This window comes from Bacillus rossius, chromosome 14, assembly GCF_032445375.1.
Source record: "Bacillus rossius redtenbacheri isolate Brsri chromosome 14, Brsri_v3, whole genome shotgun sequence".
NCBI lineage: Eukaryota > Metazoa > Arthropoda > Insecta > Phasmatodea > Bacillidae > Bacillus > Bacillus rossius.
Window position 1 is genome coordinate 4,058,272 of NC_086341.1, and position 14,903 is coordinate 4,073,174.

The following is a 14,903-nucleotide window of genomic DNA, read 5'->3' on the forward strand; positions in this document are numbered from 1 at the left end:
TTTGAAACTCACTTTGCGTCAATGCTCTTGACGAGAACCTGGAGACAGCGCACCGAGATGCGAACGTCAGCACTGAACGCCGCCAAGCGGGATCGCAGCAGGCTGGCCAACTTGCAGAACAAACTGCCGAGCAAGACAGAACAAGTCTCGCATTACGCTTGTGACAATATTCATATTTTTAATGCAAAGCAGATATACAATTGATTCTTTAAAATATTCACGAATCCAAATTGCGAATATTGTTCTGAGCACGGCTGTATTATAAAATATTTGATGAAAGTAAAAAATAACATTTTATTCTTTGAAATGTTTGAACTTAACCAACTGGGTCCTATAAATAAAATTATTCAATAAAAATAAACCGTGCATACTATTAATATTGAGCATTCAAAAAAGTAAAACTGAGTGCTACAGTTGATATTTTTAAGTAAACAAATTTATTTGAGTAAAACATATAAAAAACACAAAAAAAAAGCTAAGTATATTCATGAGCGAATCTTGGGCTTCCATGTTTTAAAGCTTCTCAGCAAACGCCTAACAAAGCTTTTCTTTTCTAATAACCGCGGCTTCAAATAAATTGAATAGCATTCTTCCTGGCGAAGTTCAATTCGAATTCCAAGAAGAGCTTCGATTGACTCAGTTAACCGAAGCTCCACACAGGACTATCTCACATGCACCTGTATCAGCGAGGTTTCACTTCGCATGAAATTTAATATGTTTAAGGTTAATGATGCTACCATATTTAATTTTTATTTATATAAACAGGTTCTCGATTATCTTTATTGTTGTTTTATAATCATTAAACTTGTTCTTGCTTATCTGTTAGTTGCCTGCTGTGTTATTATAGTATTGTCCTCAATGTTATTCATCTTGTTTCATGTGGTTGTTTTGTCTATGTAATTTTTTATGTTTATCGTGCCTACCACACATGGCCTTATGCCATTGGTAGGCATGTAACCAATTGATAAATGAATAAATAAATAAATAAATAAATCAGGAACACCAGACTTCAGACTACTACGGCTGTGTGTCGTAAATCAACGCAGAGCTCCCTTACCTGGCCACCATCTCCTTCTCCTTGAGTGACGCGGCACCCACGTTGTTAGTGGCCGTCGCCACGGCAATGAAGTAGTTCCTGTGCGTGTTGAAGTACTTCTCCATGAGCGGCAGGACCACCTGAAGGACACAACGCCCACACCATTCTTAACTTGCGTAAACACTAAACCATACATAAAAACTTCAAAGGCCCAAGGTTTAACAACAAACATTCGTAACCATTTAAAATGCAAATTGGCCCCGACATCATGTGTTTTCTTAAGAAAACATTACCAGATGTCAATTACTTAATACATACAATTAGAAAACTACTAAGAACAGGGAATTTTTCATTTCCCAGGTAAGAAGTTTTCCAACTAAGAATTTTTTTGAAGACAATCTCATGGAAAACCTATTTCCAGTGTTTTGCAGTACAGCTACATGTTGCTCACAAACACAAATTTTAGTTATCATTTTGAAAAACTTTTTTTTTTTGCAGTGCTAAATTATTTCAAAAGCTAGTTAATGATTTTTTTTAAACATTTGTTTTGTTAGATGAGCCAAGATAACAAGTAACTGAAAACAGTACTTGGTAATCAATACTTAAATAATGGAACAAATATAATACTGATCTACTCAAGACATGATTTATCATTAAAAGAAAGTTCACACTGCCACTTTAAGAGGGAGAATTAGTAGTTATCAGATAAGGTTTCACACTGCACCGTTGTGCATCCAGAAGGCCTCTGCGATCACAGTGGTTTTCGAACAACTTCAGCAACTCACTGCTCACGGACAGGAGTCAAGCCGGTTGGCCTGTGCGAAGATTCGACTATGCAAATTATTAAAACCTCTCTTCGATATTCAATTTTTCACCAGAATATTTGAAATCCGTTTTATTCGAAGCTTCATGTTTGTGGCAAAGCTTTAAAACATAAGATTTGCTCATGAAAATTTTTGTTGTTGTACGTTACTTAAAAAAACAAAAGTAGGTACTCTGTTTGCTTTTATGAATGCTCAATATTAATATTATGCTTGGTTATTTCACAACTTTTAATTGAATGCTGTTATGTATAGGGCCTACTCCGTTAATCACTTATTCAGTTCAAAAAATTACAAACTAACACAGCTTCGGCGCAAACAATATTCGGAACGCAAGTCGACTTCGTTAGTATTTTAAACATCTAATTTGACATTCGCTTTGCATCAAGAGCCAGGTATTCGCACAGGCCTGGACGCCGGAGGGCCGGGCACGAGGACCCTCGCGAGGGAGGGAGGGAGATCGTACGCATAGGTGTGCCTACAGGGGGGGCCAGGTGGGCCATGGCCCCCCTTAATGTAATCACTCAGATCGGCATTTTCTCTAATGCGTTCGTTAATATTCGTATATTCCTGGCACTGTGACACTCAAAACTGTTTTTCAGTGTTGCAGCATGCTAATTAACTATATTTTTAAACATTTTATCGTTCTGGAAATACAGCCGCCTTAGTTTATTTAAAACACGAGGTCCCTTAAAATGGCCAAGCAAAAAAAAAATATTTTAAGAGGTTTGTTAAAGTTCTGTTGTCTGAATGGCTGTGTTTGCATTCACTAAAAAGAAGTTCAATTCAAGGTAGATCTGGACCAAGCTATTGGAAAATTCGAGGGGGGAAAAATGTGTAAGTAGCATTTAAACATTGTCTATGGAAAAAAAAAAACATATTTTCAAGATTATTAAAATTATACGGATATAAATATTAACTAGTAAACATATCTTGTTGTTACTGCACAAAAATATAAACACAGCAATGAGTGAATTTATTTAGGCTATTTAACATTCTAAATTCAGCTTCTGATTTAAAAATTTAGCAGCCCCCCTCCCCCCCCCCCCCTTATGACAATGTCTGGGCACGCCCATGACCGCACGCCCCGCACCTTGGAGAAGAACTTGATGTCGCGGCTGGAGGTGCGGAAGCTGTTCCGCCGGCTGAACGTGCTGGAGGGCTTGAGCAGCTTCATGTTGATGGAGGCCGTGTCCAGGTACTGGATGAGCTTCTCCAGCAGGCTGTAGGCGAACCGCAGCTCCGCGGCCGCCCCCCCCGCCGCCTGCTCCGTCTCGGCTCCTCCCCCCCGCGTCGGCCTGCGCAACCCCCGGGAGGGGACACGGGGACCTCGCAGCTCGTCACCGGGGTGCAGATCAGGGGCGCAACAACTAAATTTCCAAAGGGGGAAGGCAATATACCTTTTTTATAAAGAATCATCGATCACCCCCCCCCCCCTCCCCTGTTGAAGCGGCGGGTGGTCCGGGGGTCCTCCCCCTGGGAAAAATTTTTGTATTTCAAGGTGGAAAATGGTGCTATTTTAAGCAGTTTTATAATCTAAAAAATTGATTACGCAGCAATTTCTTTGCCCCCCGTTTGCCCCCACACTTCAAGGTTTCAGAAGGGGGGGGGGGTAAATAACCTTTGCCCCCCCTCCCCCCACCTGTTGTTGCACCCCTGCGTGCAGATGACTGTATCCACGGGCGAAAATCTGAAGGTTTCTCCCCCGAGGGAGGGGAGAGGCCCCATGGGTTCAAGATTATCAAATCCCATTTCACAGTTACGATTTTGTAAGCGAATTTTTCCCCAAGGTTTGTTTAAATGTTCATTTCGTCAAATGAGGCAAGACAATCAGCAACTGAAATCGTTACTTGTATGATCAATACTTAAAAATCACTTAATCAGTTTAAGGGTGGTTCAAGATTATCATTCCCGTTTCACAAGTTACGATTTTGTAAGCAAAAGCGCTTCCCCCCTCGGATCTTTTTGATTCCAGAGGTGGTATAGGGTCCTTTGGCCTCCTGGGATCTACGCCCATGACTGTAGTCACAATCCTTCTACTGATTCTGTCAGTCATTGCGAGCAGCTTTGGTGATGCAGTGTCTGAAAAAGATCTAAAACCTAGTTTATATTCACAGAAAGTGATGTTTTATGTTGATATATTATGAAAACGAGTAGTCGCACTCACACCTGAGAGACACGGCAAAATAGTATTATTTTGCATGATTAACCTTTAGGTTTTATTGATTACACCTTGTTCTCGTTTGAAGATAAATATTAGATCTCAAGGAGAAGAGTTTACATTTTTTATGCCATTTCTTAGGGTAGAGATTCACTCTCTCTACAGCCCCTTGAATCCGCTCCTGCATAAACAATTTTAAATTTAAAGTGTACAATACCACAAGTTCTCACATCCTAGTTCTTGTATAATGACATACACAAAAGATCTGTTTGCATGGACATATGTAGTCACAACCTACGGCTGATTGGACCAGCTTCTTCGAACGGCAAGCAACAAATACCACACCATGAAAAAAAATATTAATTAGAAGGAAAAATAAAAATTTTATCTGCAAAAAAAAAAAAAAATGTGAGCGAGTCCTTCAGTACTTGCCTGAGATGTGTAACATCTAACATAAGTAACAAGCTAATTCATGTGTTCTCGTGTTGCAAATACACTTAAATAAGAAACTCAAGACCCAAAATTTAATGTAGAATTCTTTAATATAATACAGATTGTCTTAAATATAAGCAAACTGTGTTTTTTTCTTTATCTGGACACGAATCTCACGTAGTTTCCGCACCCACCACTAGAATTTGATGCTGGAGCAGCTGCGTCGACTATCGAATCATTTGATTTGCAGAGCAAAATTTAAAACTACATGATGAAACAGCTCTGACTAAAGCGAAAAAGGACTTGAAAAAAATACTAAACCCGGGTTCGCTGAAATTCATTAAACAGTTAATACTATAAAGTTTCCCTTCGGCTGTGCGAACTTTGGTTCGCGACATCCGCCACAGATGGCAGCACCGCGGTCACGCATTTCCGTTCCACGCACTGCGCACCGGGAGCTGAGGTGTCACACGTCGATAAAGTCAGGCTTCATGTCCCTCCTCCACGTAGCTCACAGCAGTGGGGGGCATGGGCGTCGCAACCGGGGAGGACGGGGGGGACACGTCCCCCCCAATAATAAAAGTCTTCAATTTCGTCCCCTCCAATAATATATTTAGTTTCGTAGTTACATTAAAAATATGATTTCTGTGATACAACCCATATGTTGCGCGAGGTGCATTTAGTCCAATCGTGGTAACGCGAGCACTTTTTAATTCTATCTTCGTGTGAAATCAAAATCAGGTCCGATACCGAAGTGCGCCGATAGCAGAAAGACGAGACGAGTCGAGCCGATCCGATCAAGTGCGAGGCCTTCCATTGCAACCGACTATAATTAGAATATTTAGGAAAGAAAAATGCCAAAAAACCACCTTTTTGCACCTTCAAACACCAAACTTTCCCGGGGGAGGACCCCCGGACCACCCCACTTTTTTTTTTTTTTTCCAGGGGATGGATATTCCTCAACAACTAAATCAATTGAAGTCCCCCCCCCCCCCCCCCCCCCAAAATATATCCTTGCGACGCCCATGGGCGGGGGGGTACCTCACCTGTGCAGCTTGTACCCCTGGTACTGCAGGTACTTGAGGAACTCCTGGGAGCGCTCGCGGTCCTTCCTCTTCTCCTTGTCCGTGAGCAGGTCGTAGGGCACCAGCTGCGGGCTGATGCCGCCCCCTGCGAGCAGCACACGTCACTCGTCACTCGTCACTCGTCGCTCGTCACTCGAGACGCCCGGTTCCCTCGCACACACACACCGACACTGGGGCCACATGTTCGTAACTGCTGTTCCAGACCAGGGTGTCCACAAGGAAAAAAAAATACTTCGTACCAACTTAAGGCGAGAAAAAAAGTAATAGATTTGAAGAAAAAAAAAAGTACTAAATTTTAATTAATTATGGTTATAACAATTTAGGAAGTCATAATGAAATTGCAATGCTCTAACTTAAATATCACACGACACACACACATACATTCCATAGTTTTTAAAAATAATTACGCTTAATAATAAAACATATTAGAGTTACAGTAATATTATTATATTAAAGAAAAAAATTGTACTAGATGTGAGCGTAAATGTACTAGACCACTAAAAAACTTATAAAAGTACTAGATCTAGTACGAAAGTACTAACTGTGGAGACCCTGTTCCAGACACAGCCTGCTTTCAAACCAGGGTAGCGGAAAAAGCGATGCAGACTACTTTGTAATTTTTATTCATTTGATATGATATTTCATTTCCAGAACCACTTGTGGTAATTATCAGTTCATTATCACTAAGTACAAGATTATGTGGTGAATTGCGATAAAACCGAAATAACACCAAAGAGAATGCCAAAACACCACAAAACACCGAAATGCAAGTTATATCATGGAATCAAGTAGCATTTAACTAAAAATTATTTTGAATCACAAAAAAAAATTTAATCTTTGAATGTTTGAAATTCAAGGAATGTCATTTCCAGACAAAAAAAATTGTACCATAGTGCACGAATCAGGAAAAAATTAATTTAATTTGTTTTATCGTGCATCTCTTATCGAGTCACATTTCTATTGTTCTGAATGTGTTTGTTTCAGACTAAATTCATCGCGAATTCTTTTATCGTAAACATGTAGGATATAAATTTAACCAGCATGCATTTCTGCGGAGCAACAATCACAAACAATTTTTTCTAAAAAATAAAAAAAAAAAAAACAACGAAAATTTTGTTTTAAAAAAATTAAATTAGACTAAAAAATAAAATCATTAAATATTGTCTCTGGTAATCACTAATCTGTTTATTCACAATGATCAGTAATATCCGAGCAACATTATGAGAATGTGGGCATAACTGAAGACGTATGCCTGATCTTTCATCGAAGAATACACCATTGTCTTGCCAGCGGCCGGCCGGACGGCGGCAAGTGGCAGTCAGACCGCGGCCAGCCGGCGGTTCTCCGGCAGCGGCTGCGATTGGTGCTATGCTCACCGCACGAGTGTAGCTCCTCCTTCTTCTTCTTGGCCCAGATGTCATGGGCGTTCTCCGCCAGCCGCTCCGCCATGTTCTGCATCTCCCTGCTGAGCGTCAGGTTGGTCATGTCCACCGGGTGGGGGTTGTAGTTGAAGGGCGTGGCCGACGAGTCCTGGTCAACAAGACACAACCAACGCTCCTTATCAACCCTGTGCGAACATTCGAATGCTCGAACAACAAAACGAACAGTTTATTTATCACACATATTTCATTCTATTCTGAATACTAACACTGATCCTGTTTTGATTACCATGAGAAAATAATTAAAAATATTTTTTTCTTTTAAAATTTTACTACTTCACAAAAATTTTACCTATGGTTATTGTAGCTGACATAACCAAACCAACCTTTCAATTCATTATTATTTGTCTAATTATTCAGAACACACTACACTACACATTTACTTTTTCTTTCACTATGTATTTGTTTTGAGAAAATAATTTTTTGTTGGATTCTATTTCTCATTCTTATTATTCGAATCAATATTTGTATTCGAGAATGATATTCGTATTCAAATAAAACTAAAAAACTGATATTCGCACAAGCCTACTCCTAATGACTGCACACATCCGCGCTAAACTGGTAGCGATCGTGTCGCTTATCCCACTGCACATGCAAGTACTCTGGAAAAAAAAGAAATACCTGATTGGCCTTTGACTGTCGCCTTGCAGAGTTTCTGTGGTTCGACGGTATCTCCACTTCCGTATGTTCCACGTTCCAACCAATCGCAAGCAAGGCTTTCAGCGACTCGCGGACTGGCTCCTTGTATCTTTCTTTCTCCTGCAGCAACACAATTAACAGCCTCAACCAAGCAACGTTAACATATGTACGCTTAATACTTTAATAGTAAACTGCATACATTGGCCATATGCCAAATGGCGTACATGCCAAACGCATCCAAATCATTGGGTGAAGCAATGTGATTGAAGCAGTGATGGAATGCATTGGTGGAGAAAATGGAGCACCCTGACAGAAAGCCCCTGGCTTACTGCAAATTCTCCTATGTTTCCCCATCTGTGAAGAATTGTGGTTTGACCATAGCACTTAACTACTGTGGTCCAGCGATCTCGATGTTGGGCATGTTCATGTACCAAGGAACCTGGGTTGGCAATGCTGCTTTTAATATATCCTCTATATGCCAAACAAATGTATTTAATCAGCAAACTCTCACTGAAAAAGAGCCGTGTGATCAAAGCAAACAGAGAAACAGTGAAATGACAGCACAGATTCTGATCTTAAACACCTTTAACAAACAATTAGGCTAATGAAGTTGGCCATGCGCTTATGAACGAACCTTCCTTACTTTAAAGACATTTTATTAAAACACAAATACAATTTAACATATTGTATTTTCAAACTGAGTGTTGAATGAAAGGTGTTTTTAATAAGCCCTGTAAATAGATGTGAATAAGAAATAAACATTTCTATGAGCTAATTTAATAATAAAATTGATAAAGTTTTGCATTTGAAAAACTTTAACATTATCTTTCATTACTTAGCACATATGGGCTGATCTTTAACAAATTACAGATATGATTTGCATTTTTCAATCAAAATATTTTTTTTTTCATCTCCTTGAGCATACTACATATATCATATACACACAATAGAAGTTATCTGAAACTTTTCTGAGTAAAAATAAACATTAGTTCTGTTTCAAAAGAAGAAGCATAGATTTATTTCGAAGCTTAAGTTGAATATTATAAATATTTGATTCGACCGCCCATATTTCTGTACCAGCTTATTAAGGGCCCTACCACGTCAGTTTTAGTTAGGCAAGAAAATAAGCACGACACTCGCTGGTGCTTCTAGCGCGGTATAGCCTCTAAGCGCAAGGCTCGGAACTGGCGCGCAGTCTTCTCGTCGTCACAGGATAACTGTGAGATTTGAGCAGTAACCATAACATTATATGGCGGAGAAATGAAGATGAAAGATGTAATGCAAGTCCCTTAAGTGCTTTCAAGAATCTGTGCTGGTGGTTTTAAGCCTGAAATTTACTCTGAAAACAAGCCTTTTAACCATTTCAACTCTTCCAAAAATACGGTTTAAAAACTTATTCCAGGAACCAAACTACTTATTGGCCCTCAGCGAATTCTTATTGCTTTTCGTAAACAGACCCCACTTGGATATCTTGAGTAGTTTCAAAACGGCGTTGCTGTTTACTGAAGCTCTGCACGCCATATGCGTGCCCGGGTGGGCGGGGGCTTCAATACTTGCGGGATTGCCTGATTTTTTTTTTTGATGTGACAACGTCTTAACAATCAACGAACGCTGGCTGCAACGCACGAAAAAACTGTCACGTTCCCCGCCTGAGCCGAGTGTGCAAGAACCGGCCAATCACCGTGCGAGCGAGAAAATCTTCTATAATATCAAACAGGTTAAGGCGGTTTTTTTTAACTAACTGTTCGTGATTATATTTTAAAAAAAATTTTTCCGTGACTACGGAAGTTAAAGAATTCACCCGAAAATTGGTGAATTCCAGCAGTGCCCAGCACCAACTTGTGTCTAGGCGGCCATCTTAATTTTTACTGTCCTTTGTTGGACACACAGAGCAAGGAGAAAGTTTTGTCCGCCGCATCCAACCAACAAAAAAAAAAGAAAAACACTGTTACATGTTCATGCTCCGAGCACAAACAAATTAGAAATATATACAAATGGTCCTTTTTTTAAAGTCACCGAACAAAAATTATTAAAATTTAAATTTGCAAAAAAACCGTAAATAATATTTGAAAAATTAAAAAAAAGCATGCAATTTTTTCATCAACGTTTTCTTGTGACGTTATCATGTAAAATTATCTTCCGTAAACAGAACACCCCCCCCCCCACCCCTTTTTTTTTCCCGTCTTTTGATGAGGTGGCCGGCGGCCTTCATTCCGACTCACGTAGTCGTTGAGCATGTTGTAGGGCTTGAGGCGGGGATGGGACTTGGAGGAGTCGGACCACTGGTCCCCGTGCACCCAGCCGTTCTCCAGCTTGCGGCTCGCCCACGCGTCGTGGTAGTGCTCCGAGAACTTCTGCACGATGGTGTTCAGGTCGTTGTTCAGCACCACGCTGGAGCACGAGCAGGGGGAGGAAACACCTTTTCAACTTTACCTCAGAGAGCACGCTCAGCGTTCTCACTGTTAAAAGTCTCCTATACGAGCAACAACAAACATTAACGTAATTTAGGGACACGTACACTCGATTCTTCTCTAAGAAAATTAAATTTAAAAAAGCGTTGATTCAAAAATATTGAAGTTATAACGGTTCGTTATACAGTGGTCTTGCAACGTTACAAAGTCAATTTTTTGAATTGTAATGGTCTTATCTACCCAAACATTTGGTATTATTTTAAGAGAAAGATCTGTTATTCATAGGGACAAGATTATATGGTGAATTGCGATAAAACTGAAATAACACCGAAAAAAAAAAAAAAAAAGTAAATTCACAGCATAACAACGAAATGCAAGTTAATATGCCATAATAGCACTGAAATGTAAATTTTATCATGGAATTAAACAGCATTAAACCAAAACTTAATTGAAATCACAAATAAAAGTTAACCTTTTAATGTCTGGAATTCAAGGAATGTCATTATTCCCTAACAAAAATTGTGCAGAACAAAAAAAAATATTTCAATTTTTTAATATTGTGAATCTCTTATTGCTTCACGTATAGACCACAAAATTTATTTTTATTGTTCTGAACATATCTGGTTAAGACTAATTTATTACAACAAATTATTTTATAGTAAAAAAAGCAGCATACAAATACACTATATGATGGATAAAGCATTAGAAAATAGCATTTATATAAATAAAATCATAAAAATCTCGTCCCTAGTTATTCATTATGTTCATAATTTGTAAAACAAAAAAAAAAGTAAACATTTTTAAGTGGATGTTAGTTTACATTGGAATTTTCACAAGACAAATTAAAATAAAAATGCAGCATACAAATACACTATGAGATGGATAAAGTATTAGAAATATAGCATTTATATAAATAAAATCATAAAAATCTCGTCCCTAGTTATTCATTATGTTCATAGTTTGTAAAAAAAAAATAAAATAAAAAATAAAAAAAGTGAACATTTTTAAGTGGATGTTTGTTTACATTGGAATTTTCACAAGACAAATTAAAATAAAAATGCAACATACAAATACACTATATAACGGATAAAGTATTAGAAATATAGCATTTACGTAAATGAAATCATAAAAATCTCGTCCCTAGTTAATCATTATGTTCATAATTTGCACAAAAAAAAAAAAAAAAAAAATTAAGTGGATATTAGTTTACATTTGATTTTCACAGAGCAAATTAAAATATTAAAATAGCCATTGCTTCCTTCGTGTTCGTTCCGCGGCGCGACGGCCGAGCCTCGACACCCCGGCGTGGGAGAAGGGAAGGGTGGCGCGCAGGGGGCTGGGGAAGGGAGGAGGGAAGCGTCGTCACCTGCCGGTGTTGATCGGCTGGGGGTTGTAGGGCCCGTCGGGGCCGCTGGTGCTCTTGGAGCTGTACCACTCGTCGTCGTAGTTCTTGGAGAGGGAGTAGTCGGGCGGCAGGGCGCAGCCGATGGCCGTCAAGCACGGCAGGGCCTTGCCGAACAGCTCCGGGTCGTAGTCCTGCAAGGGGGCGAGAAGACACGCGGACACTCACCGAGCCGTATCCCGTCTGTCCTGTTGACTCTTTCAGCACCCACCCACGGGATAAATGCCTATTCAACATTTCAGCACCTACCCATGGGGTAAATGCCTACTCAAGACAGGCAAATTCTAACCAACTAAGATAATTATAAAAGAAATTTGTCTGAAAACGTCTATACACAAATTGCTTTATAAAAAAACTGAAGGTTTTACCAAATAAAAAATTTGATTTTCAACATCAACACAATAATTTTTTTTTTGAAACTGAAAGTTTTGTTTATTTTTCTTTTTACTTCAAGACATAAGAATCTGTAAACATTCTAGATTTAACACAAATGCAAATTTTTAATTCCCTTACTAATGTGTGATTGGTAGTCACAAGATTATATGGTGAATTGCAATAAAACAAAAAAACAAAAAAATCCACAAAAAAGCATGTTGAAACTCAGCATAGAACTAAAATGCAAGTTAACACACCATATAGGACCAAAACGCAAGTTTTTTTTATCATGAAATTAGTAGCATTTAACCAAAACTTTATTAAAATTAAAAAAAACTTTTTATGTTTGAAATTCAATGAATTTCATATCAGGAAAAAAAAAATTGTATCAAAATGCAGGGATGAGAAAAATGAATAAGAATGTTATATTGCGCATCTCTTATTGGATGACTTTTAAACCACAAAAGCTCGCTCACTTATTTTAATTGTGATCGTCAAACGCAGCATATAAATTTTACCACTTTTTCTGGTGGATAATACCGAATTCTTCTGTTTCAAAAAACAAGACCATAACCTCTTGTCCTTAGTGATCGGCAAAAGCTCATCAGTACACAGAGGGCGTGAAACGAGCAACTTGGTAACGGTATATAGGAGACGCGGTGTCAGCAGCCCTACCATCTTGGAGAGGGAGTCGAAGATGTTGCTGAAGAGCATCATGGTGAGGCGCTTCTCCTCGTCGCTCGCCGCGCCGTACGGCCCCTGGCCCGACGTGGAGCCGTAGTACTTGGCGCAGCGCTCGTAGTGCAGCATCAGCAGCTGGAACCACACTCACACGTCTCAGCCCTCTCCCGTGATCATAACATGCATGGTTAGATAATTAGAAGAGCTTAGTTTTAAAATTAATACTGAATAATTACTTTGTTATATATATATGCGTGTGTGTGTGTGTGTATATATGTATATGTATGTATATATAACACACATATATATATATATATATATACATATATACATATATAGAGAGAAAGATAGAGAGATAGATAGAGAGGGAGGGAGAAAGAGAGTTTTTCTGTCTTGTTTTTTTTTTAAATTTTATATTTATATTTTTTACTTTTTTCTCTGTAGGGAATCAGACCACATACTGAGGAAAAAAAAATTTAATCAATTAATTATACAATTCTTTCTGTAGTTTAAGACACAGGTATTTTATTAGTTTTTTTTTTTAAGTGATCACTTCTTTGTTTTTTTTATATATATTTAATGTTTATTTTTATTTGTAATAGTAATGCATAAATATATTTTTTTTAAAATTCTCTGGTTATGTCCACACGCTATAAATTCACATGTAAAAATAAGATTAAATAATTAAATAAGACTAGAGGCATTGCACCACCTACAGTGGCGTAGCCAGGATTTGTGTATGGCGGGTGTTAAGAAGCATGCCGGCCCCCCCGTATTAAAGCGGGGGGTCCGGGGGTCCTCCCCCGGGAAAATTTGGATTTTAAGGTGTAAAATAGTGCTATTTTAGCAGTTTTCGGTACTTAAATTTAAATATTGTAATGGTAAAAATTTTATAATTTTAATATGAAATTTGTTTGAGTGATGAATAAGAAATTAATTAAAGATTTGGTGCTAAGAGGGGGTTTGAACCCCTAAAACCCCCCCCTGGCTACGCCCCTGACCACCTGTGTATCCTGAGTCCATCCAGAACAAAGATACAAAGTTGTTTGTCGAATATGTAAGGAACACTTTGCTCGAACAAAAAATACCTCATCTTATGGTAGTCAGCTGATATGCAAGTCAGTATCGACTGCAATACTACATGTTGTGAGCTACGAAGACTCCGAAACTGACGTGCTTTCAGCGCAGGAAAAAGATTGTACAGATTAAACGTTCACAAACAATGAAAGAATAATACAAATCTCTTGAATAGATACAGCTTGTCTGAATATTTACCAACTAATTTCAAACGTTACTTCAAATCCTTCTCATACATTTGTCCTGTAAAAACATTCATAAGTTTTTAAAACTTCTTGTGTTAAAAGATAACAAAGCAATCATAATATTATTGTGTTGTTTTAGTCACAATATGTCACTATAAGTAGGTAAATACTTAATACTAGGCCTGTGCCAATAATAGTTTTTTGATGCAAATTGAATATCAAATTGAAAGTTAAAAATATTTCTTAAGTCCAATCGAATTGCAAACATTTTTCTTGGCGAAGGAATTACACTTATTTTTATATAATAAAGGATTGAAGTAAAAACATATTCACTTAACATTTGTAATGTTTGAACTAATAAAGAATGTAACTATTTGGATCATATGAATATTAAATAATTCAATTAATTTTAAATATCATGCATAATATTTATACTGAGCATTCATAAAAGAAAATGGAGTGCTTTCTTTTGATTTTTTTAAGTAACCAACTTTATTCAAGAAAAACATATACGACACAAAAAAAAAATTTCATGAGAAAATCCTAGGCTTATAATGTTTTATAGCTTTGCAACAAATGCAAAGCTTCACATCAGTTTCGAAACTTTGCATCACAACCGAAGCTTCAAATACTACGAATAGCAAATTTTCTGGTAAAGTCAAATTGAATATTTGATTCGCCTAGTCCAGGGGTTGGCAGACCACAGTTTGCAAGCCACATGTGGCTATTTACACAGGATTTTTACCGCTCTACAACTCACTGCATTGCCACAGCACGTCAAAAAAAAAAGCTGATCAAAATCAAGCGACACAATCACAACGCATGTCAACAACCTGCGTGCTCACACCCTAAAATCGCACCGTCCCGCCACAACACTCAACCAGGTGCTTTTTTTTTATTTTAATAACTAATTAATTAATAACTTTCGCAGGCTATCACGGCCATTGTCTGAAGTAGCTTGGCTTCTGGGTTGTAAGCTGTGACCTTGGCGAATGCATTAGTATTTGCCAAGGACACGGCTACAACCCAGAAGCCAAGCTACTTCAACTAGTTAATTAAAATATTTTTTTTTATGCTTTATCAGTAAAGCTCTACTAATGACTACCATATTTTTTTGTTTACATATACATGTTTTTTCCCCCCCTTAATTAACCTTCAT

At 38.1% G+C, this 14,903-nt stretch overlaps 1 protein-coding gene across 6 annotated transcripts in view; it reads right to left on the reverse strand.

Annotated features, from left to right (window-relative positions):
- Window positions 1-14,903, reverse strand: part of LOC134539044 (ryanodine receptor) — a 243,278-nt gene that overhangs the window by 67,736 nt on the left and 160,639 nt on the right. For all 6 annotated transcript variants that reach the window (XM_063380736.1, XM_063380732.1, XM_063380733.1 and 3 more), the window contains 9 exons: window positions 12,477-12,617; window positions 11,391-11,560; window positions 9,836-10,004; window positions 7,596-7,733; window positions 6,912-7,065; window positions 5,497-5,620; window positions 2,951-3,155; window positions 1,058-1,176; window positions 13-123 (listed from right to left, as the gene is read on the reverse strand). In XM_063380736.1, the coding sequence (XP_063236806.1) occupies window positions 13-123; window positions 1,058-1,176; window positions 2,951-3,155; window positions 5,497-5,620; window positions 6,912-7,065; window positions 7,596-7,733; window positions 9,836-10,004; window positions 11,391-11,560; window positions 12,477-12,617 (1,331 nt within the window). The remainder of the gene's footprint in view (window positions 1-12; window positions 124-1,057; window positions 1,177-2,950; window positions 3,156-5,496; window positions 5,621-6,911; window positions 7,066-7,595; window positions 7,734-9,835; window positions 10,005-11,390; window positions 11,561-12,476; window positions 12,618-14,903) is intronic.